The 21115-nt window shown below is 39.0% G+C and overlaps 5 protein-coding genes and 3 non-coding genes across 12 annotated transcripts; 5 read left to right on the plus strand and 3 right to left on the minus strand.

The window, feature by feature from the left end:
- The first annotated feature begins 83 nt into the window (after positions 1 to 83).
- LOC105175086 (pentatricopeptide repeat-containing protein At3g20730) lies at positions 84 to 2279 on the plus strand. The gene is made up of 2 exons (XM_011097409.3): positions 84 to 774; positions 1061 to 2279. Exons 1-2 carry the CDS (start codon positions 84 to 86, stop codon positions 2140 to 2142), a joined length of 1773 nt encoding a protein of 590 aa, XP_011095711.2. The 3' UTR covers positions 2143 to 2279.
- A 237-nt stretch (positions 2280 to 2516) lies between these two features.
- On the plus strand, positions 2517 to 7618 carry LOC105175088 (thiosulfate/3-mercaptopyruvate sulfurtransferase 1, mitochondrial). Of its 3 annotated transcripts, none has more exons than XM_011097411.3 (12): positions 2517 to 2863; positions 3696 to 3829; positions 4298 to 4357; positions 4498 to 4560; positions 4932 to 5056; positions 5147 to 5309; positions 5488 to 5547; positions 5791 to 5849; positions 6101 to 6182; positions 6612 to 6675; positions 6946 to 7013; positions 7287 to 7618. In XM_011097411.3, the coding sequence occupies exons 2-12, from the start codon at positions 3713 to 3715 to the stop codon at positions 7389 to 7391; spliced, it is 966 nt and encodes a 321-aa protein (XP_011095713.2). In that variant the 5' UTR covers positions 2517 to 2863; positions 3696 to 3712; the 3' UTR covers positions 7392 to 7618. The 3 variants fall into 3 exon arrangements, with proteins under 3 accessions (XP_011095713.2, XP_011095714.2, XP_088732373.1); XM_011097412.3 differs by lacking the exon at positions 2517 to 2863 and adding an exon at positions 2884 to 3210; XM_088876247.1 differs by lacking the exon at positions 2517 to 2863 and adding an exon at positions 3248 to 3600.
- Positions 7619 to 8055: 437 nt separating this feature from the next.
- Positions 8056 to 8128, plus strand: TRNAR-CCG (transfer RNA arginine (anticodon CCG)). The gene has a single exon. It is a non-coding gene; the product is annotated as a tRNA-Arg (tRNA).
- Positions 8129 to 8648: 520 nt separating this feature from the next.
- Positions 8649 to 11125, minus strand: LOC105175089 (S-adenosyl-L-methionine-dependent methyltransferases superfamily protein). The gene is made up of 6 exons (XM_011097413.3): positions 10246 to 11125; positions 10067 to 10130; positions 9720 to 9912; positions 9358 to 9431; positions 9087 to 9242; positions 8649 to 8904 (listed from the first exon to the last, which is right to left on the minus strand). The coding sequence occupies exons 1-6, from the start codon at positions 10658 to 10660 to the stop codon at positions 8781 to 8783; spliced, it is 1026 nt and encodes a 341-aa protein (XP_011095715.2). The 5' UTR covers positions 10661 to 11125; the 3' UTR covers positions 8649 to 8780.
- On the plus strand, positions 10662 to 10967 carry LOC148784883 (signal recognition particle RNA). Its single transcript, XR_016063485.1, has one exon.
- Positions 11126 to 11900: 775 nt separating the features above from the next.
- LOC105175090 (phosphoglycerate kinase, cytosolic) lies at positions 11901 to 14802 on the minus strand. 3 transcript variants are annotated; one of them, XM_011097415.3, is made up of 7 exons: positions 14645 to 14802; positions 14323 to 14540; positions 13636 to 13713; positions 13291 to 13551; positions 12809 to 13126; positions 12430 to 12588; positions 11901 to 12306 (listed from the first exon to the last, which is right to left on the minus strand). In XM_011097415.3, the coding sequence occupies exons 2-7, from the start codon at positions 14515 to 14517 to the stop codon at positions 12112 to 12114; spliced, it is 1206 nt and encodes a 401-aa protein (XP_011095717.1). In that variant the 5' UTR covers positions 14518 to 14540; positions 14645 to 14802; the 3' UTR covers positions 11901 to 12111. The 3 variants fall into 3 exon arrangements, with proteins under 3 accessions (XP_011095717.1, XP_011095718.1, XP_011095716.1); XM_011097416.3 differs by having other exon boundaries at positions 14641 to 14802; XM_011097414.3 differs by having other exon boundaries at positions 14637 to 14801.
- Positions 14803 to 17291: 2489 nt separating this feature from the next.
- On the plus strand, positions 17292 to 17554 carry LOC148784884 (RNase MRP). The gene has a single exon (XR_016063486.1).
- A 157-nt stretch (positions 17555 to 17711) lies between these two features.
- On the minus strand, positions 17712 to 20728 carry LOC105175092 (phosphoglycerate kinase, chloroplastic). Its single transcript, XM_011097417.3, has 6 exons — positions 20085 to 20728; positions 19389 to 19466; positions 18969 to 19229; positions 18481 to 18798; positions 18203 to 18361; positions 17712 to 18104 (listed from the first exon to the last, which is right to left on the minus strand). The coding sequence occupies exons 1-6, from the start codon at positions 20502 to 20504 to the stop codon at positions 17895 to 17897; spliced, it is 1446 nt and encodes a 481-aa protein (XP_011095719.1). The 5' UTR covers positions 20505 to 20728; the 3' UTR covers positions 17712 to 17894.
- Positions 20729 to 21115: the final 387 nt, after the last annotated feature.

The following is a 21115-nucleotide window of genomic DNA, read 5'->3' on the forward strand; positions in this document are numbered from 1 at the left end:
TCACATCAATCAAAGAATTGATGCCAAGAACCAAAGCACGAGGATGAAAATAACTGGACTCGAAAACAGTTCACCGCATCAGCATGGCGCTTCAATTAACATCTTTGAATTCAGTTCGGCATTCAAGAAAATTAGGAGAACCTGTGAGGCTTATTTTGTCCCACGCATTCGAACCGCACCAGTACTCTGTTTACTCAAAAATTCTTCAGCTTTGCACCGACTTAAAGTCCAAAAGATCTGGCGAAATGATTCATAGCCGAATCATTACTGATGGGTTTCCCACAAACACATCTTTGAACACCAGATTGATCATATTTTACTCCCAAATTGGAGAAATGCAAACTGCGCATAAGTTGTTCGATCGAGTGTCGGAGAGAAGTGTGGTCACTTGGACCGCTTTGATATCTGGGTATTCTCAGAACGGGAATCATGAGGAAGCTTTGAGAGTATTCTCGGCTATGCACGGTGAAGGCATGAAAGCTAATCAGTTCACTTATGGGAGTGCGTTGAGAGCGTGCACACGCTTGCTGTGCTTGGAGTGGGGCAAGCAGATACAAGGGCGGGTGCAGAAGGCCAGGTTTGTGGACAACTTGTTCGTACAGTGTGCGTTGGTTGATTTGCATTCGAAGTGTGGGAAGATGGAGGATGCTTGCAACGTCTTTGAGGCCATGGAGACAAGAGACTTGGTCTCCTGGAATGCAATCATTGGAGGATATGCTGCTCAGGGGCTAACCGACAATGCAATTTCAATGTTTCGTTTGATGCTCAGAGAAGGTACATCACAATTTGAAAATTAAAATATGCTCTTAATATGTTGATAATAGAACTACTTCTTGATACTAGAGGGCCTTTAGTCAAGCCAATATGAAACTTGGAAAATACATATGCTCAACGGTGGTTTTCTCTTTTGTATGGATTTAGTGCTTCTGGAGTTACTCAGGTTTCTCTAAAGTATTCGCTGAGTAAAGAAAAAAAAATGGATTTATATGGTATGCTAGTTGATTCTGTTTTAGTTTCCTTAATTCTTTTCTTTTAGTTTGGTGATACAAACTTTATATAGGCATGGCCCCTGACAGTTTCAGCTTTGGAAGTCTTCTGAGAGCCTCCGTTGGAGACAATGGGTTCGCCAAAGTGAGAATTGTTCATGGATGTATATTTCAATTTGGTTTTGGCTCTAACAAGTTTCTGAGTGGATCTTTAATTGATGCCTATGTAAAAAGCGGAAGTGTGGCTTGCGCGAATCAGGTATACAACGATATGCAGAACAAAGATGTGGTATCATGTACTTCATTGATCAGAGGTTATGCTTGTGAAGGTACAAATTGCACTGCAGCCCTTCAACTCTTCAATGAAGTACAAAGGAATGTGGCAGTTGATGGTATGCTATTATGTTCCATGTTCAATATATGTGCCAAGACAGCATCGTTGAGTCTGGGGAGACAGTTACATGCGAATGCACTGAAATATCACAACCAGCATGATGTAGCCATTGGGAATGCGCTGATTGATATGTACTCAAAATCAGGAGTAATTGAAGATGCTAAGCACGTTTTTTATGAAATGGAGGAGAAAAATATTATTTCATGGACGTCACTAATCACGGGCTACGGAAAGCATGGGTATGGGCATGAAGCAGTTGCACTCTACGTAAAGATGGAAGATGAAGGGGTGAAGCCAAATGATGTAACTTTTTTGTCTCTTCTCTTTGCTTGTAGCCATGGTGGTTTGACTTCACAAGGGTGGGAATATGTTAGCAATATGGTTAGCAAACACAATGTTTTGCCAAGAGCAGAACATTATTCCTGTTTGGTGGACCTTCTTGCACGTGCAGGTCAATTTGAAGAAGCTTATGACTTGGTATGCAAAATACCCACAGATTTTGATCCCTCTGTTCTGCGTGCAATGCTCGGAGCATGCAGCACCCATGGAAATCTGAATCTTGCACAAATAGTTGCAAGACGTCTATTCAACTTGGAGCCTGAGAATCCAGCTAACTATGTGGTTCTATCAGGTATTTATGCCGCAGCCGGCTTGTGGAACCATGCAAGGGAGACAAGGATGTTGATGGAAAAGAAAATCACTATGAAGAATCCTGGTTACAGCTTATCCGAATCAACAAGAATGGAGCACTTTCGCCAATAAGCTGACATGACAAAGAAGTAGGCGGTTTTCTAAATGTGTGTGTGATTGTTAGAAGACTTTAGTTCGTTGGATGAACATACGGACTCTTTTTTGAAATTTATATGCCAGCAGCAATAAAATGGGGGTCTTGTTGTTAACTTTCTTAATTTTTATTTATAAGATCTCATAAAATATATAAAATTAATATGTCATAAAATAAAAATATACGCATTCATATACTTATATATTCCATCTCTCACACACACCCCATACACACTCGTGATTGTGACAACATTATCTTAATCGTCAGCCACTTTTTATGATTTTAAATGAAGTATAATCATTATTTTCTCTAGCAATATACATATAAACATATCATATTTCCTTTGCCCAAATATCTGCGCATCTTATTACCATGGCGTTTTATTGATCAATTCCTTATCTCACTTCTCAGTGTAATAATGGTATAGCTCCACAATCCTTCCCTGCAGTTCCCAAAACCTTTCGTACAATTCTCTCGATACAGTAAAGAAGAAAAATCGCAAGAAGACAAAAAGCCCTGTTCTCGGATACAGGACCAATTTATGTGGTTAGTTGGTGGTGGCCACTTTTTGTCACTACTAGTTTACAAAATGACATCTCCCATTTTATCACGAGCTCTCTTAGTCTTTGCCGGTCGCCGTCGCATCATTCAGTCTCTTCTCCTTCATCTCTCTTCCCAAAATCCCAGTTTGTTTTCACGGTGTGTGTATTTTCTCTACTCAACATTATTGTCTGTCTGTTTTTCATTGCTTGAAAATTTGATTTCTGTTATTCCGTATGTTACTTTACTCAAAGAAGTGGTCTTTTTGTTTTTTGTGGTTATAATTTTCTTTTTCTTGTTAGTATCTATTATGTGTAAATCTTGAGGGGCAGAATTGCGGGTTTTATTTTCTACTTTTAGCCTGGGTGTAAATATGGTGTAGAAATTTCTCTTGCTGTGTTAATAATGTTTTAGTAGACAATACGTGGGCTTCTGTTTTTTCAACTATTTTATAGAAGCACATGAATTGGTGGTTTTTGTTTGAAGAGTGTTATGAGTTTCGTCTTGTAAGTAGAAAATCTTTTTCTCAAAGTTTTTTACTGTTCCAGGGTATTATGAAGTTTTATGGAGTAGATTGCTTTTATCTTAAGGATTCTTTTGCTAAATGGATTATTTGAGCCTTTCAACTTGCAAATGTTTAGGATTATACGTAGTTTTCAATATATGGCTTAATAATATGATGTTTTTCTTTATTTTTAGTTTACCTTTTTAATCTTAATTCACTAAGTTCATTCCTCTTTTCAATTTATAGATATAATTTGCGGCACCTAGACCCAACACAGAGGCTCTTGATTTTTATTATTTGGAATCACGGCTCTGACTATTTATTTCTTGTACCCTTTTTGTCTTTAATTTTTTTGCTATGTGGGCTATCGATAGATAATTTGCACATAAAGGTTTTCCTTTTCCTCTTTTCTCTATCTTTTTTTGGTTGCAAAAGAGAACATTTCACTCAAAGTCCATTTCCTCCTTTCTGATGTTAAAACTCCAGGCTCTATACCCTGTAGTATGTCTTCAGCAGCAGTTGCCTCACAGGGGCCATTCTCCATGCAGTCCTTATCAACAGATGAGCCTGTTGTTTCAGTTTCCTGGCTCCACTCCAATCTCCGAGAACCTAATGTGAAGGTTTCATTCGTTCTGTTGTGCTTTTAGAAATGATATTAATTTTGTGACTGATTTGCTGTGTTCATTGGTGCCTTCCTAGTGATGCATGTCACATGTTTTTTTCCTATGTGCTAATTGCAAAATCAGATTTTAAGTATTAGCTCTAAACATGTGGTGGGAATATATATATGTATATATATATATATATATATATTGATGCATGCCAAGTAGCAAGCTGATTTCTCTTTGCATGCATGTGTAACATCTCAATCTAGCCATGGTTGTTGGACAGAAAGTTGGTACCAAAATATGGGTAAAGGCCGTAAACGTTTGACTCCATGTGCAACACTCTGTCTTAATTTGCTTTTCTTCAACAGTTGTGATGGTATAAAAAGAAATGCAACATTTCTGCATGAGTTGCCTATTCTCTTTGCAATTGTGCATTGGTTATAGAGCAAAGTTTTAAAATTTGGTGCTAAAAAAATTCAGGTGTTGGATGCTTCTTGGTACATGCCAGATGAACAGAGAAATCCACTTCAAGAGTACCAGGTGCTGACCCTTTTTTTACATATGCAATGTATCTTTGCTTATTTCATGCTTTCTACTATCACAGGCATTGTAAGAAATTCACCTATAATTTGACATTGCTGTCTTTAATGTTTAATTTTCTTAATGTCTTCTTCAAACAGGTTGCACATATACCTGGTGCACTTTTCTTTGATATTGACGGCGTAACAGATCGAACCACTGATGTGAGATGCTCGCTTTGTTAATATGAATATTCCTAATTGGTTTTCTGTGGGTTTATTTACATAATACTAATATATTTTTCTTCTGGTAAAGCATCTTCTATTATTATATCTTTTTTAATTATTTTGACACTTGCATATTGCTTCTGGAGTTCAAGAATGAAAATTGATCTTTTCTTCTTTCCCTAAGTTTTTTGGGGTCTTTTTCAAGATATAATAAATTTCACAATAGGGAACATGGTATAGCGGATAGTGCACACATGTTACGGTGATTCATTGTTCGGACTTTTGTTCATTCTATATGCGTGCATGAATCATTTTTATATGCGTGTGAATAATCTAATATTTATTTCTTTCCTAATTGATATATATAGTTGCCACATATGTTGCCATCAGAGGAAGGATTTGCTGCTGCTGTTTCTGCCCTTGGCATTGAGAATAAAGACACGCTTGTTGTTTATGATGGGAAGGGAATTTTCAGTGCAGCTCGTGTTTGGTGGTGCGTTTTTTAAGTTTGAGGGTATTTATCTTGAGACATCTTTGGTTTTTCATGGGTAAAATAACTTTTATGTTTTTATTCAATAAACAGGATGTTTCGAGTATTTGGACATGAACGGATTTGGGTTTTGGATGGTGGCTTTCCGAGATGGTGTGCTTCCGGATTTTATGTTGAATCAAGTGCATCAACTGATTCTATCTTGAAAGCTAGTGCTGCCAGTGATGCAATAGAGAAAGTGTACCAAGGACAACAGGTATGTTGTGTGTTATCATTGTCAATTTGCATTTTCTCCCATCCAGCTAGCTCTATGTCAATGTCTTGCATTGAGTGCCTTAAGTGGACTTTCTACATTTTGATTTTCAATGTAAGTATGTGTGCTGTCTTAACCTTCCCTTACTTCAAGAATAAGACCAAGTACTCTATAACTGCAGGTTGGACCAATTACCTTCCAGACCAACTTTCAGCCACATCTTATCTGGACACTTGAGCAGGTGTGTTTCTTCGTTAAGTGCCATTTCTTATTCTATGTGGCTATGAGTCCTGTTGATGCTATACCAAAACTGCTTGCTGCTAACCGACTCCAGTTGTGTAAATATGATGCCTCTCAGATCCACATGGCCCAACTTCACTGTGGTTTCCCCAATTTTGTACTTTAGTCTTTGTAAATCTGGATAACAGCAAGGCGTTTGATTTTGTGCACGAACATTTGAAGTATAGCTTTCTGTTTTTTTCAGGTTCACAAAAATATTGAGGAACACACGCATCAGCATATAGATGCTCGCTCAAAAGCTAGGTAGATTATTCTTGAGATACCATTGCATTAGTGGCCATTTCTTATACAATAAAGTTTCTGGCCGGTGGATATATTCGCTTTAGTAGCATTTGTCATATGCTTCCTTATGTGGTTTGTTAAGGTTAGAGGATGTTGATCACCTTTTTGCACAATAAAAGACCAGTAATGGATAAAGATATCCTACATGCAAGCGATGAATCTTGCTGCAAGAAAAGCATATCTCAACTCTATCTTATATGTTTTGCTCACAGATTTGATGGGGTTGCACCAGAGCCACGGAAGGGATTAAGAAGTGGTCATGTTCCCAGGAGCAAATGCCTTCCCTTTCCCCAGGTAGCAGACTATTAATAATTGGAACTAATGATTCATGGGAGCTTATCTTTCTGTAATTATGTATATTTCATTTCTGATCATGTAGTTTTCCGTAAAAAGTGAGAGAAACTTTTTTTCTAGTTTGCTTGATTTAGTTTCCCTTCATACTCTGTGGATCATGATTTTGATTTTGAGGTATAATATTGAGATTTGAAAGTAGTTATAGCGTTTTGTCTTTGTTAAACTACTCGAAGTCTACCAATCCCATTCTGTGTATATGTTGCAAGTTGACACATGGTACTGATCCAGGATGACGACTTGAAGTCTTTGTGAAAGTGAAACTTTTAATATACTGGTCCAGCTCCAGTGCCGTTGGCTTGGTTGTTCCATTGTCAGAGTATAATTCATGAAGCACTTAACTCATTTTTTGCCTTTTTGGTCTTCTTACAGATGTTGGATGGCTCGCAGGCACTCTTACCTGCAGCTGAGCTGAAGAAGAAATTTGAACAGGAAGGTCAGAAATAGTTTCTTTACATAACTGTCTGTGTTACTGAACCCTTGTTTAGCTTGTAGGTGTTAGGACATGCTTGCTTTGTGTGGTTGCATGATCTTTGCTTTTGAAGCAGAGCTAGTCTCTTGAATATAGGAGACCCCCCCCCCAAGCCTATGTGCTTTATTCTATTCTAAATGTCACTGCCTCGATTTGATACTTCACAATTCATGAAGCAACAAGAGGCGTGTCTAATCTAGTTGTAGGTTCTGAACATAATTTGAATTTTTGCAGGAATCTCACTAGACAGCCCTGTAGTATTGTCATGCGGCACTGGGGTGACTGCATGTATTCTTGCATTGGTAAGTCCCACTCTTATCCAGCTCTGGTCCTATCTCCCAGAAAGAAATATATGGAATGGAGGCTCCTTGATCACCATTTCTTTTTTTTTTTTTTCCCTTTCTAAGAAACAGTATTTGTATTTTCTTATTCCCTATATTTGCAACTTTGCTCTTTACCTTGTTTACTCCAAGGACTGGAAACTAATTTACCATAACTGTATGTAATATTAATCGCTCAGTGGATATTCTAGCGACTGTGCTAAGCAATTAAGCGCATTAAAATTCACTTTTCAGGGCCTTTATCGACTGGGGAAGACTGATGTTCCAGTATATGATGGGTCATGGACAGAATGGGTCATGAGGAGCAATCCTGATACACTCTCCTCTTCCCAGGTGTAGATCTAACGAGTACGTTTGATGGCAATTGGTTCCATGGACACCAACACAATCTGATGATATGATTTGTTGCCAAGTCATCACTGATTATGACGAAATGAAAATGTAATTAGTTGCATGTACTAAAGATTTTATTCTTGAAGGATTGAAAGAAGCAACAGGATCTCTACATAGTTATTGCCGGTTGGAGTATCTTTACTGAAAGCGGAGGGAGAATGCCGACTTCTTTATTTTCTGTCTTCTTTAATGTGACGTGTTGCGCTTTCATATTTTTCTTGATGGCGCAGTCACACAATAAATAAAGCAATGATCTCCAGAAAACACAGTAAGATAATGGGTTACACGAGTCAAGTTCAACGTTAACTGTCTTATTTATGTGAATTAGTGTGACGGTAACGGCTGGCACCAGTTTTGGGAAAATTGGAAAGTGTTGTATTTTGGTTCAACTGCCAAAATTGGTCCAGCTGCGCGTTTAAGCCATCATCGAAAACCTAAGACTTTGGTTGCCGTCGTCACACACCATAGAAGACGAACACAACAGGATTAATAAGGCATGCAGTTGGTTGCTGCAATGATTTAATAACTGCAATCGATGGAGTTTTAATAGCGAGAGCACATAGTCTCTGTTCCATTCGTAATTGAAAATGTCAAAGATATATCGCAACAGGATCGCGTGGCCTAATGGATAAGGCGCTCGCCTCCGGAGCGGGAGATTGTGGGTTCGAGTCCCATCGCGATCGTTCCCTTTTTTTGTCACACTGCGAACTGCCTAGCAGCCTGCTCCTTCCTCTACCATGCCCTTTCTCAACTGATTTTGTTTCTCTTCTCCTCCAACTTAAAGTTTTTACATCTTTTGCCAATAAATTGTTTACATCTTTATTGTTTCTTTTTTTGCCGCGCCTCTTGAAATTTCAGAAAACCCAAAACACCAAAAGAAGTTTTACTATTACAGACTGTGTTGTCGGCCAAGAAACGTTCGACAAGTAACCTTCTTCCAGCCCGAGAATCAGTTTAAGGCCAACCCAATTTAACTGCTCAATGAAATAGTAATACTATCGGATATGCAGCAACAATGGAAAACAGACATGCATGTTCCAAGATACTCAAAATCTTTTTACAGGACATGGGCATTATATATGTTATAAGAGGACTGGAATGAGCTGAGGCTACCATAAAAAGATGGTGAGCTCATCCAAGTTCAAAATCATATCAAACCAATGCCTGAACCCACAGATATGATGAGAAAATCGCACCAAAAGGCAAAGTATAAGATGGCCGCATCAACTTTTACAACAAACTTAAAATCCCCACACCACATTTAGAAAATATCAGTTCAGTAGTTGGATTCCAACAAATAACCACAGAATTATGTATCACAAGAACTGTCTACTCTCATTTCTTTGATAATAGGAGAAGTACAGGAGCTAATGGCCGGTTCAACATTTGGAGTTTACAGCAGACCCAATTGTCGATAGGTAATCCTGCTCCAAAAGACTGGACTATCTCAAACTCCTCCCTGCCAGTGATAAAAACATCATAGGTTCATTAAATGCAAAAACCAAAAACAAAGCAAATGAGAAAATTATCTACAGTTTAGAAGCAAATGTCCAAAGGAGACGAGCTGGAGTACCTTATACTCATGATAATCAATAAAAATACACCACCAAAATTAACAAACATCGGTTAGCATAATCATACCGTCCACCAGAGTGGCCGACATAGGCCAGTACACTGATGAGGCCTCCAGGTGCAAGTATTCTCTTGGCAGCCTCTAATGCAAGTAACGTTGTTTCTGACTCAGTCTTAATCCTTTTGTCACCTCCTGGAAGGTAACCCAAATTGAACGCAACAAGCCTACAGAAAACGATGAAAAATGTGGAGGTGGTTAAAACTCATGATTCACATCATCCAGGTTAATCCAATCGACATATAAAGTATTCATCTTTCTAAGCTTGGTTATGAACAATACCTCACTGCATTGCCAGCGGGAACAATGTCTTCCATTTTAGTATGACACATAGCATAAAGTTCAATGAGTTCTCTCTGCATTGCCACAAACAGAAACTACATCAACTTTGAAGAACAAATTCAGCAACATGGTTTATTATAGAAACAGAGACAAGAAGATACTAATTTTTGTTCAAGATCAAGATTCCGAAGACATGTTTTAGCACGCAATAAAAATTGTCAATTCATAATATTATAGTGGTCATATATTACTAGAGAGACACCAGAAACTCATTATAAATCTAATGTCATAACAACAATGTTGTACACACACACTAGGGATTTGAGAATCACTTGTTAAGACAGATGCAAAAGCAGCAGCACCTCATCAGCGCTAACGGAGCAATCCAGCAAAGAGGAAGTACTTTCTAAAGCATCTTTCTGAAGGTCCATTGCATAAACACGACCTCTCCGCGTATCATCAGCAATCAATCTTAGCATAGCTAGGGTATCATATCCATTCCCACAAGTGGCGTCGATGACCAAATCCCCTTTTCGGACAACATTCTTCCACACCCTAGTATAATTGCGGTAGTTAAAATCACTGTAATCACTATTTAGTATTCGCTACTACCAACACCATAATCAAACTACTAAATTCTACCAAAACACTAAAGTAACATTAGTTTATGGGGAGGTGGGAACCATTTGGGGAATCAATGAATACCTACGCGTGAGCAACTTCAGTGGCCTTTCTCTTGCCGAATATGTATCCTGTCATTACATCTTCTAACCCTGAGAACAACCACATAAACTAACTCAAAAAATCCAAATAAAACTGAGCTCTTTTTCAAGGAAACGCTGCTTATTGGGGTAATTAACTAAATTGTGGGCAGCAGACGGAGTAAACCTGAGAAGGGGGAACCATCAGATGCACTGGAGGAAGGAACTTCAGCATGGGAGGTAATAGCATCGTGTTGAGAAACGGAATGCGTGAAAATTGAGCGTAATTTGCATGAAGCGAAGGACGTTGGGGGCGGCGCCTGGAAGAACAACTTGAAGCTCTTTCGTAATTTAATGATTTTGTGGGGCAATGAAATGTATAGATTTGGGTAAACTCCCATGAAAGCCATAGCACATCCGGTACACGCTTGAAGGTGCAGCTCCAACCTGATGGTCACGAAATTCGAAAATTTAAGGGGTTCTATGAGTAAGAAGTCCGCAACTTTGTGGTAGACCGGCATTTGGCAAAGATCTTCCTTCCCACATCGAAGAAAGAAATTCTTTGCTAGCACATTATGAGTCAGCTGCCAACATTCGTTCATCGCCGAGCCTTGTAACGGAGGCTTGTGACCCAAGTGGGGGCTTTACGGTGATTGGACGTTGGGCTGAAATAGGTTGTTGGATCCAAGTTGCTTACTTGCTGGTTCGCCCGTTCCAAGCGGGGAGGTTGGGTCTCGGACTCCAGGCGAAAGCTTGGGCTTCATGGCCTTTAGAGTGGAGGGTACCGCGTCAGGCTGGTTTCACAGAGCAGCGACCACCTCCCGCTCTCTGCGGTGGAAGGATCACGGATCGGTGCTGCTTGGATCCAGTTTAGCAACTTGGGTCAGCCCTAATTGGACAATCACTGTTTTTTATCTGATTGGGCACAAATAATGGTCTCGCTGGGTCGGATACAGATGGATGATCTATGCCAAATGCACTGGAAGTCTACTATAGAAGTGAAGTCCTTTATAGATGCAAAATTTTTTATAACCTTCGACAATTGTATTTCATTCTGATCAATTTAAAAGTAATGTGTATCCATTAATTAACCTGCAATGTTTTCAACTGTTTATCTACATACAAGTCTTTTAGTCTCTTATGCTGGGGTATTTGTGGCTGTCGTGTGGATCTGGGTAAAATCCGACCAATCTTCATCAAACTCCTTTCTTTACGCTGAAGCAGGAAAAGTTTAAATGTCGATTTGGTATTAATCCCTAGAATCACTGCTGGAATTTAGCAAATTTACCACCGACATATGAACCTTGGCTGCAAGTTTCTATAGGTATGGGTAGGTGCCTGCTGCTTTCAGCCATTTTCTCTTGCTTTTTTACTGACATATAAATGCCATCCAACCAGTATCTACTACATTTCCGATGAATTGTTTAAGATTCTTTGCAACATAATTTGAATCTGCAACACGTTTCATATATTTTGCCATTTTCATGTGATGACTTGTTTTAACTGTTAATGCAACATTAATTTGAATCTGCGACAAGTTCCTTATATTCTGCAATTTTCATGTAATTTTCTGAATTTTGTCGAGACATAGAGGTACATGATATTAACATAAACCGTAAGTTTTTATGACAAGTAAGAGTCTTAAAACGTGAGACATTTGCAGCAGTTAAATACTAGTTCATATTTAAGGGTGTGAAATGGACCCATTATGAAATGCTCCGCTGGACTACATTTCACATTGCAGCAGTCAATTTGCTGCAATTCTCAAGGTATCATATGTGCACGGAGATGGTAGTTCATGAACTGCAGCAACTCTGTAAGTCAACATGAGAGGGAGCAAAATCCCAGAAAACCATTACCATAATGGATATCAATCACAAAACACAGAAAATTATTCAGGCAATCTATCCGAGTCTCGGACGAGATGATTATTAGCATTTGGCCTAACACTCTACAGGACCTGCTCTAAGATCTACCCAATTCCGCTCTGGTTAAAACCAGACATGACAACTAACAGGCATGCACCAAAATAGAAATAGCAACACAGATCTGCTTATGCGTCATTAAGGGCAAGGACTCCAGGGAGTGTTTTCCCCTCAAGAAGTTCCAAGCTGGCACCACCTCCAGTTGAGATATGGCTCATCTTATCAGCCAGACCGACCTTCTCAACAGCTGCTACAGAGTCACCTCCTCCGATGATTGTGGTCACTCCTTTACCACTAAGTTCAGCTAATTTCTTGGCGATAGCCTGGAAAGGAATAATCATGCATGCTTTATTCCAAATATAGTGAAATCTAGTGCAACAAAATGACCTTAGCTAAATTAAAAACAAAAAATATCTAGCATTATGTGAATTATCACTGGACAATACCTCTGTTCCTGCTGCAAACTTGTCAAATTCAAACACACCCATAGGCCCATTCCAGATTATGGTCTTGGTGGTCTCCAGTGCTTCACCGAATGACTTAATACTGTCTGGTCCAATATCTAAACCCATCCATCCATCAGGAATTTGAGATGCTGGAACAACCTAAACACGATAGAGCAACATTTGAGTCCTCGTCCTAATTTACAAACAATACTTTAAGCATGACTACAGCCAACACAGATGCTGAGAACATTTTCATTGTTGACCAAGGGAAGTTAGATGAGTGCAGAAAAATAGAATGGACTTAAGCAACTTAAGTCAAAGACAAAACAAAGCTGATCCAGCTAAGATTTCACTCATCGGTTGAGCAAAAAGAGCCTACCTTGCTGTTAGCATCAGCGGCAAACTTGTCAGCAATAACTACATCTGAAGGTAGCAGAAGAGATACCCCCTTAGCCTTGGCCTTCTCTATAAGAGAAGTTGCAAGATCAAGCTTGTCAGCCTCCACAAGTGAGGACCCTACAGCATGTCCTTGAGCTTTGTAGAAGGTAAAGATCATCCCTCCACCAAGCAAGAGGATGTCTACCTTCTCTAACAGTGACTCTATGACACCAATTTTAGTAGAGACCTTGGAGCCACCAACAATTGCAGCAAATGGCTTCTTGGGGTTGGACACAGCTCCAACTAGATAATCAAGCTCCTGAAAATTTCAGTAAAGAAGAATCCACGTTAAGTTGACAATGGTCATGTTGGGTGACACAATGTTTTGAGCTCCAACCATCCATAATCGATGGCTAGACACCATTGATTGGATTAGAAAATAAAATGATATATGGGAGTGAAACAAGTACATCTTTCACAAACCTTCTGCATCAGGAATCCTGCAACAGAAGGCTTCAGGTATTTGGCCACTCCCTCTGTTGAAGCATGAGCTCTGTGTGCAGTTCCAAATGCATCATTAACATACAAGTCCGCAAGGGAAGCAAGCTTTTTTGCAAACTCAGGATCATTCTTCTCCTCTTCTTTGTAAAATCTGACATTCTCCAGGAGAAGAACACCTCCCTCTGGCAACCCAGCCACCAACTTCTCGACCTCTTCGCCAATACAGTCATCAGCCATCTTAACCTAATGAGATCAGACAATGCAGATAAGCAGAAGTCCTTGTCATTGCAAAAGCAATTCCTATTGGTAAGTGAAGAGTTCACAAACCTCAAGTCCAAGAAGTTCAGAGAGTCTAGGAACAAGAGGCTTCAAACTGTACTTTGGGGTGACTCCTTTTGGACGCCCCTGAAATTAAGTAAGCTAAATTACTTAGAAAGTTAATAAATCATATATGATGGTTAACTGGTTACTACCATCAACATAAAATATTTCAGCATTAAGCTCGCAAAATTGATTTCGATGATAACGAGGATATCCTACGGATTTCATGCAAAAAAGGAACTAACTGATACCCACAAGTTTTTCCAATGAAATTAAAGAACACATGAGAAAATATTGATGAGATTAATATCTTCGATTTGCATCCAAGAACCAGTGAACCATCAGATCAACCGGAGCTATGAAAAGCTTATAAACTCTTACTATTACATACAGTTCGAGAAGTACTGATAAATACAAGATCTACCTGTAATACACAACTAAGAGTGATCCAAATTCGAAACTCAAACCAACGATCAAGTATCAGATAAGGAAATTGCGCACGTATCAAAAGTTTATAAAGGAAAAGGTAAAGATAATTCTATCTCAACTTTGAAGATGTTTAAAACCTAAGTGACTAACGTATAATCTACAACATAGCGAAGCAACCACAACAGAATCATCCATACATTTTAACTACCGAGGGACAATTTGTCCTTGAGAATGATCTATGAATAAGAAAGTATCAAAACGTACGAGGTGAGTGGTGAGAATGACTTTAGCTCCATGCTCCATCAAGTACTTAATAGTGGGGACGGCGGCTCTAATTCTGGTGTCATCAGTAATCTTCAAGTTATCATCCAACGGCACGTTCAGATCCACTCTCACGAGAACTCTCTTCCCCTTCAGATCGGCTTCCTTCAAAGAACCCACGCTCTTCTTCGTCGCCATTTCTGCACTCAGATCAAAAAATCCTAGACAAACACAAAATTAAGAGAAAAGAACAAATCAACAAAAGGAGCTCATGAATCCACAAAATACACGAGAAAGAGATGAGAGAGGTGGCTCACTCACTCACGTTGATACTACCAATGAAGAGCTCAGTGACGATAAAATGAAGAGTGGAAGAATGGAGAAGGGTTTTATATGTTGAAGGAAGGCGTAGGTTAAAGGCAGTTTCGCTAAAGAGGACCAGGGGGCGGGGGGTGCGTACCGTTGGTAAAATTTAGAGCAGTTCGGTGGGCGGGGCATCAACCACGCAAAACTTTGACTCTGGTTTTGTGAATGTCCTTTCAACAAAGCAGTAACTATATTTCATTTATTTTTTCTTTTTAAATATTTTCCGACAAAAAATAATTATTGTATTAGGGGATTTTGATATGTACAAAATAAAGACAAGAAAAAATTTTATGAAATTATATTTGGAATATAACATTTTAATTTTTTGTTATCATAACATAATATTTTTTTCAGGTCATGGCGATGGAATAATGACATAGATTATATTTGCAAATTATAGAAAAATTAGAAGGTGTATTTTACATATAATTTTACTAATTACAATTGAGATATTTTTACAAATTTTCTCCTATTTCATATTAAAAGACAATAGAGGTGTAATTTACACTAAAAATAGGCTATTTATATTGGGTGAACCGGTGAAGTGAAAGTGGTCCGACGACCACACACATCAGAGTTGAGTCATTGTGCACGCCCGCCCCTCATTTCAAAATTCCAACATGCCTACCCAATCTAAGGAACCAACCGTCTTTTTTAGGATCTGTTGACATCTGTCCATATCAGTATCCTTAAGAGCCTATGCCTACTAGAAGATACATAAAAAAGGAATTGGGCTGCTAGTGCTGGGCCTAACTCCTTGCTGCTATAAGCCTTTAGTCCAGGTACCAGGCTGCTTTGCGGATATCTCTCTTGGGTTCACTATGCTCCTGTTGACCCATGTTTGGTACTCCCCTGTTTTCTCTCAAGAAAATACATGAATACGAAGAATTGTAAGTAGGTTGCACGCTATATATATACATACATACTCCTTTATGCATGGGAAATATAATCCATCACTTTCTGAGAATGCAATGCAATTTCTATGATGTAATCAATCAATGCTTGTTGTGCAGGGTATTGACCGTCTTATTAATAGACTCGTTGCTAGGAAGATAAGGATTTTGGACTTATAAACTGCAAAAAATTCCTTATTTACGATCACGTTGGATGCAGCTAGAAAGAAACAAAAGGACCAAGAGTGAAATAAGTGTTAACCTTTTGCATGCATAGGATCTTAGGAACATCTGCAATCCCTTGAGCAACAGCCCTTGGACCATCGGCCAATGTGGACTCAACCTTCTTCGCCATGTTGCCGAGGTTCAGGAAACCCGCCATGATAATGTGGTTGGACTTAAGTAATTGGAAATGCTGCTGGTGTACTATATCTTTGAGCTCTGAGCATCTATGCATGACTCATTCGGGCTGTTTTATAGAGCGGGAGATGAACCTATACAGGAAATTGTTGAGGATAAGAGTTTGCTTTGGACACAATAAATTTTGAGGTGGACGTGGGCAATTGCGCACTCCAATATGTCGGTGAAATTCTAGTATGGTTATATGCATCAAGCAAAGTTGATTTGGATTTTTAAAAAAGAAAAAATGGGATGGTCTCCCATTCATCATTCATGAACACCAATGATTGATCTATTATTTTGAAAAGGAAAAATTGTATTTTTGTCTCAAATATTAGGATTTTTTTTTATTTAATCGAAATTTTTACAATTTTTTAATATTGCACTCCATAAGTTGAAAGTTTTCTCAATTTTCTAATATTTCTCAATTTTACAATTCATAATTTTATTTTGATAATCTATAAGTTTATTTACTAAAGAAACAATATCAAATAACTTCAAAATCTATTTTTATTATTAAGGATAAAGGACTTTATGATGTATCACTTTTTTTATTACGTTGTTTTATATTTTTTTGAATAGTTAATTTAATTTTCTTACTTATTGTCCAATTTCCCACTATCCCAATGTCTTTTTCTTTTTTCAATTATTTTAAATTTTTCTTTGCATTTTTTCTCTGGTTAATATTATATCATTATCTTCTTCTTTTTTTAAAAAATTTTTTTTTCCTTAAAATATATATGTATATTATTTTTGAATGATACTAATTATATAAATATTATATTTAAATAAATTTAAAAAAATTATACAGACACATAAAGCATGCAACAAATTACTAATATATGTTCTTATGAAGAAACAATTCACAAAGCTTATAAGATCATCCAAACTCCCTCTAATATGTATGAACTAAGGACGTAAAATTATCAGTGATGGACTTGAATCGTCTAAACTTTAAAACTTTTTTATGACTCCTTGAATAAATTTTTCTAGTGTAAAAATTGATTGAAATAACCTGAATCTGATCGTATATATAGATATTATCAATCTTGTGGTCAATATTGTACCGCCTTGCAATGATCACCAAGAATCTGTACAGTTGGGATTTATATGCATACATGTTTGTTATGTGGTACAGATTCATACATACCCAAAATATCTTGTATTTTCTCTACTTTTTTATAAAACCTTTTTCCTCTTTTTAACTTTTTGTAGTAGAAGGTTGTAGAATATTGAACGTGGTTTTTCCCACATCGGATATCTAATTGCCTTCTTGCATGTCTAATAACCAGAGCCCGTGATCTCTAGGGCAATCAGCCATGAGACGAAGTGAATGGGTTGCGATTCCTGCAATTTAGCGGGGTCAAACCCAGGAAAGTCCCCGGGCCACAATCCGCAGAGATGCGGGCTCGGAAACGAGACGCCTCCATGCCAAGGGTGAGCCTCGCCGTTGAGCGAGGGGGCTGAGACGCGTGCGGAGCCTCATTCACCTTGCTGGAGTTAATTGGCCGATCCACACAGTTATTCACTTGGTCCTCATGTTGGACTAACTGAACGGGGCTTATGATCTCGTGGCACTATTTTTTGGGCAAATTTATAATAGCATTGTGCTTAGCTTTACCAACAAACTCAAAATACTGCAGTCACTGGAGAGCGAGGAAAATAATAGACGGTGTGTGTTGGAGTGGTATTTGATAGCCAGTAAATCAGAAACAAGAACGGAAGACGTAGAAATACAGTCCATCCTCAAGTACTTCTTGATTCCTTATTTTGATTTGACTAAAGACAAGTTGGAGGGCAAGCTGAAATATCTATAGCACAAACTCATATTCAAGTACATTTCTCGTTTACAAACCGGGACGAAACATCATCATCTATTATGTTAAAAGAATCGAATTAGAATGCTCGTTTGATGGCTTACACGGCAACTGGAGTGGCTTCGTCAAGGGCAAGAACGCCAGGTAGCTCTTTCCCTTCCAAGAGCTCCAAACTGGCACCGCCACCCGTAGATATGTGGCTCATCACGCTAGCGACGCCGACTTTCTCAACAGCTGCAACGGAGTCTCCACCACCAATAATTGTGGTGACTCCCTTCCCACTAAGTTCAGCTAGCTTATTTGCAATTGCCTGCGGAGGAAACCACGCGATATTAATTGGGTAAATGTTCAGAAAGTAACAAACATCTTAGAAAATAAAGAAGGAATGCTTATATTAAGAGGAAAAACCTCTGTGCCAACGGCAAACTTGTCGAACTCAAACACTCCCATTGGTCCGTTCCAAATAACAGTTTTTGTAGTCTCCAGGGCATCACTGAATGTCTTTACAGAATCTGGTCCAATATCCAAACCCATCCAGCCATCTGGAATGGCAGATGCTGGCACGACCTGCAATTTCAAATGATGTCCAAGACTTCAACTGTTAGCAATGTATTTTGAAGATCAAGATGGTCTAATTAATCTGAAATAGTGGTTGAAATCAACTGTAGAGAATCAAGGAATAGGACCTTGCTATTCGCATCTGGAGCGAACTTGTCAGCTATAACCACATCAGTGGGTAGCAAGAGACTCACTCCCTTCGCCTTGGCCTTCTCAAGGAGTGAAGTCGCAAGTTCTAGCTTGTCTTCTTCTACCAGGGATGATCCTACCGACAGTCCTTGTGCTTTGTAAAATGTAAATATCATTCCTCCTCCCAATAGCAATATATCACACTTTTCGAGAAGCGATTCAATTACTCCAATCTTGGAGGAGACCTTTGAACCACCCACAATGGCAGCAAATGGTCTCTTTGGGCTTGAAACTGCCCCAACAAGATAGTCCAGCTCCTAAAGCAGCAAAATGAAAAAAAAATTGAACTTCAGTCGAAAAAAATCAAACTGCTACAGTTGTATGCTGATGTATAAATGTGTTATATGGCATTACAGAATCCCCAAGTAATACTCCTGTGAATTGTAATTGAGATGTCTCGAGAGATTGATAACTAAGAAGGTCTAACCTTTTGTAGAAGGAAACCAGCAACAGAGGGCTTCAAGAACTTTGTAACTCCCTCCGTAGAGGCGTGTGCTCTGTGGGCAGTACCAAATGCATCATTCACGTAGAGATCAGCCAATGAGGCGAGCTTCTTTGCAAACTCAGGCTCATTCTTTTCTTCCTCTTTGTAAAACCTCACATTCTCGAGGAGGAGGACACCACCTTCAGGTAGTGAAGCCACCAATTTTTCAACCTCTGGACCAATGCAGTCATCGGCCTTCACAACCTGGTTAGGTACATTCAGTTGTGATACAATAAGCATAGACAAAGAAGAGCTCGATCCAATTACTTATTGTAGCCTTTAGTAAGCAAATAATAACATGAATTTGGGCTTCTATATCCTCTTTCTCTTTAGAAGAAAATTTCATTTCTTCCCAATAGTTACCTGAATACCAAGCAGTTCGGATAGCCTGGGAACCAGAGGTGCAAGACTGTATTTTGGTGTAACACCTTTTGGCCGTCCCTGCAAAGCCAAAAGATGATTAAAAGCCAACTCATGGACTCAAAAACTAATAGCAATTTGCAGGAAATTTTGTGATCCTAAGATTTATTGCGTGATATAGCAGAGAGGACAAACAATGCATTAAAGAACATCACAATGACATGGAAAGACATATTCGAATAAACCATACCCTGAAGTAGAAATTTTAACTGCATTAGACACCAAATCCCCAAAGCCCAAGGTGGTGTTTAAATAGTCTATTTCTTTACCATACAGAAAAGTTCAGTACGCATCAAATTGTTTCGCTGATTCTATCAACTTATACCCCAAATCATTTCACCGTCAGAAACCCCATGAACTAACTTAGTCTTTGATCATGGTTGAACCAAACGAAGTTTTGTAATTTACAACTCACACTTAAACCAATTGGATCTTGAGGGCCAAATATCACATGCATCATAACCAGAGTAAGAAAAAACCAATTCTTGATTGAATCTCCAATCTAGTGAGCCATTGAAAGGAAATACCCATAGGAAAAACGAGAAGCAAAGCAATGCAGCAAAACGTGGACCAACTTCTTGAAGATCTAAAGCAGCGGCCCGTAAAATTAGGATCTTTTAAGTGGCAGAGATAACTCACCAAGTGAGTGGAAAGAATGACTTTGGCACCATTGCTGATCAGATGCTTGATTGTGGGTACAGCAGCTCTAATCCTAGTATCATCGGTGATGTTCTGGTTATCATCAAGAGGCACATTGAGGTCAGCCCTGACAAAGACCTTTTTGCCCTTGAGGTCAGCGGCGGTGAGGTCCCCAACGCTCTTCTTCGCCATGGAGGCAACCCCTCTGACGGGCTTGGCGGAAGAGCTCCCAAATGACCGCAGCTTAGTGGCAACGTGATGAGACAGCAGGGGTTCGGCGGCGGCGGCGGAGAAGCCCAGGCCTCGGAGTGGGTTCTTGGCGAGGAAACGGGTGGCGGGGATGGAAGCCCTGGCGGCGGAGGTTGAGGTGGAGGCCTTTGGGATGCCGCAGAAGGCCGGCGATGCAGCTGTGGACGCCATCCTCAGTGTGTGCTGTGCGTGTGGAGTGGAGACTGGGGTTGGGGTGTGTCTCCCTCTGTAAAGTATGTAAATGGAAGAGCGAGACAGAGAGAGAGTGGTGGAATCAGAAAAAGGTGGTGTAGTAGGTATGTGTGGTATGGAATAGAGAGGTGAGGGATTTCTCTTATCGTGGAGTTTGAGGTTGAAGATGTTCGATTATTTTCAGGTTCACTGTACAGTGAGTGATTGTGGTTACTCCGTTTCTCCATTCGTCTTGTTATATTATTGGTCAAGAGGCTTAGAATATTTCTTACAAGCACAGATCAAATTTGTTGTTGCGTTTAACGTAAAAATAAACTGCACAAACTGCATATGTTGATGCTGTCAGTGAGAAAAAAACATGGTAATTTCTGGCTATGCACTAAGCTCCAAATGTCTCAAAACATGTGGTGGAAGATGGGGGTGAAGTCCACCACACTATTGCAACCTCATTTTTAACGCACTAGAACAACATTTATTACTTCCTACACTTTTTATAAGTAATGGATTAGAGTCGTGGTGAACAATAAGTAGTATTTATAATTAAATAAAAAATAATATAAAAATTTAGTTTATTCATGATAGAAACTATT

This window comes from Sesamum indicum, linkage group LG12 (genome assembly GCF_026168435.1).
Source record: "Sesamum indicum cultivar Baizhima isolate 11 linkage group LG12, ASM2616843v1, whole genome shotgun sequence".
Lineage (NCBI taxonomy): Eukaryota > Viridiplantae > Streptophyta > Magnoliopsida > Lamiales > Pedaliaceae > Sesamum > Sesamum indicum.

Coding starts and splice junctions, on each gene's coding strand:
- LOC105175086 (XM_011097409.3), top strand. CDS start 84: ATGGCGCTTCAATTAACATCTTTGAATTCAGTTCGGCATTCAAGAAAA. Junction 775..1,060: donor TCGTTTGATGCTCAGAGAAG/GTACATCACAAT, acceptor AACTTTATATAG/GCATGGCCCCTGACAGTTTC.
- LOC105175092 (XM_011097417.3), bottom strand. CDS start 20,504: ATGGCGTCCACAGCTGCATCGCCGGCCTTCTGCGGCATCCCAAAGGCC. Junction 19,467..20,084: donor TCATTCTTTCCACTCACTTG/GTGAGTTATCTC, acceptor TTGGCTTTGCAG/GGACGGCCAAAAGGTGTTAC. Junction 18,362..18,480: donor CTCCAGATGCGAATAGCAAG/GTCCTATTCCTT, acceptor TTGAAATTGCAG/GTCGTGCCAGCATCTGCCAT.
- LOC105175088 (XM_011097411.3), top strand. CDS start 3,713: ATGTCTTCAGCAGCAGTTGCCTCACAGGGGCCATTCTCCATGCAGTCC. Junction 6,676..6,945: donor GAAGAAATTTGAACAGGAAG/GTCAGAAATAGT, acceptor GAATTTTTGCAG/GAATCTCACTAGACAGCCCT. Junction 7,014..7,286: donor CTGCATGTATTCTTGCATTG/GTAAGTCCCACT, acceptor TTCACTTTTCAG/GGCCTTTATCGACTGGGGAA.
- LOC105175089 (XM_011097413.3), bottom strand. CDS start 10,660: ATGAACGAATGTTGGCAGCTGACTCATAATGTGCTAGCAAAGAATTTC. Junction 9,432..9,719: donor GCTCCGTTAGCGCTGATGAG/GTGCTGCTGCTT, acceptor GTGGCAATGCAG/AGAGAACTCATTGAACTTTA. Junction 9,243..9,357: donor CCCGCTGGCAATGCAGTGAG/GTATTGTTCATA, acceptor CGTTTTCTGTAG/GCTTGTTGCGTTCAATTTGG.
- LOC105175090 (XM_011097415.3), bottom strand. CDS start 14,517: ATGGCGACGAAGAAGAGCGTGGGTTCTTTGAAGGAAGCCGATCTGAAG. Junction 13,714..14,322: donor TCATTCTCACCACTCACCTC/GTACGTTTTGAT, acceptor ACTTAATTTCAG/GGGCGTCCAAAAGGAGTCAC. Junction 13,127..13,290: donor CAGGATTCCTGATGCAGAAG/GTTTGTGAAAGA, acceptor TGAAATTTTCAG/GAGCTTGATTATCTAGTTGG.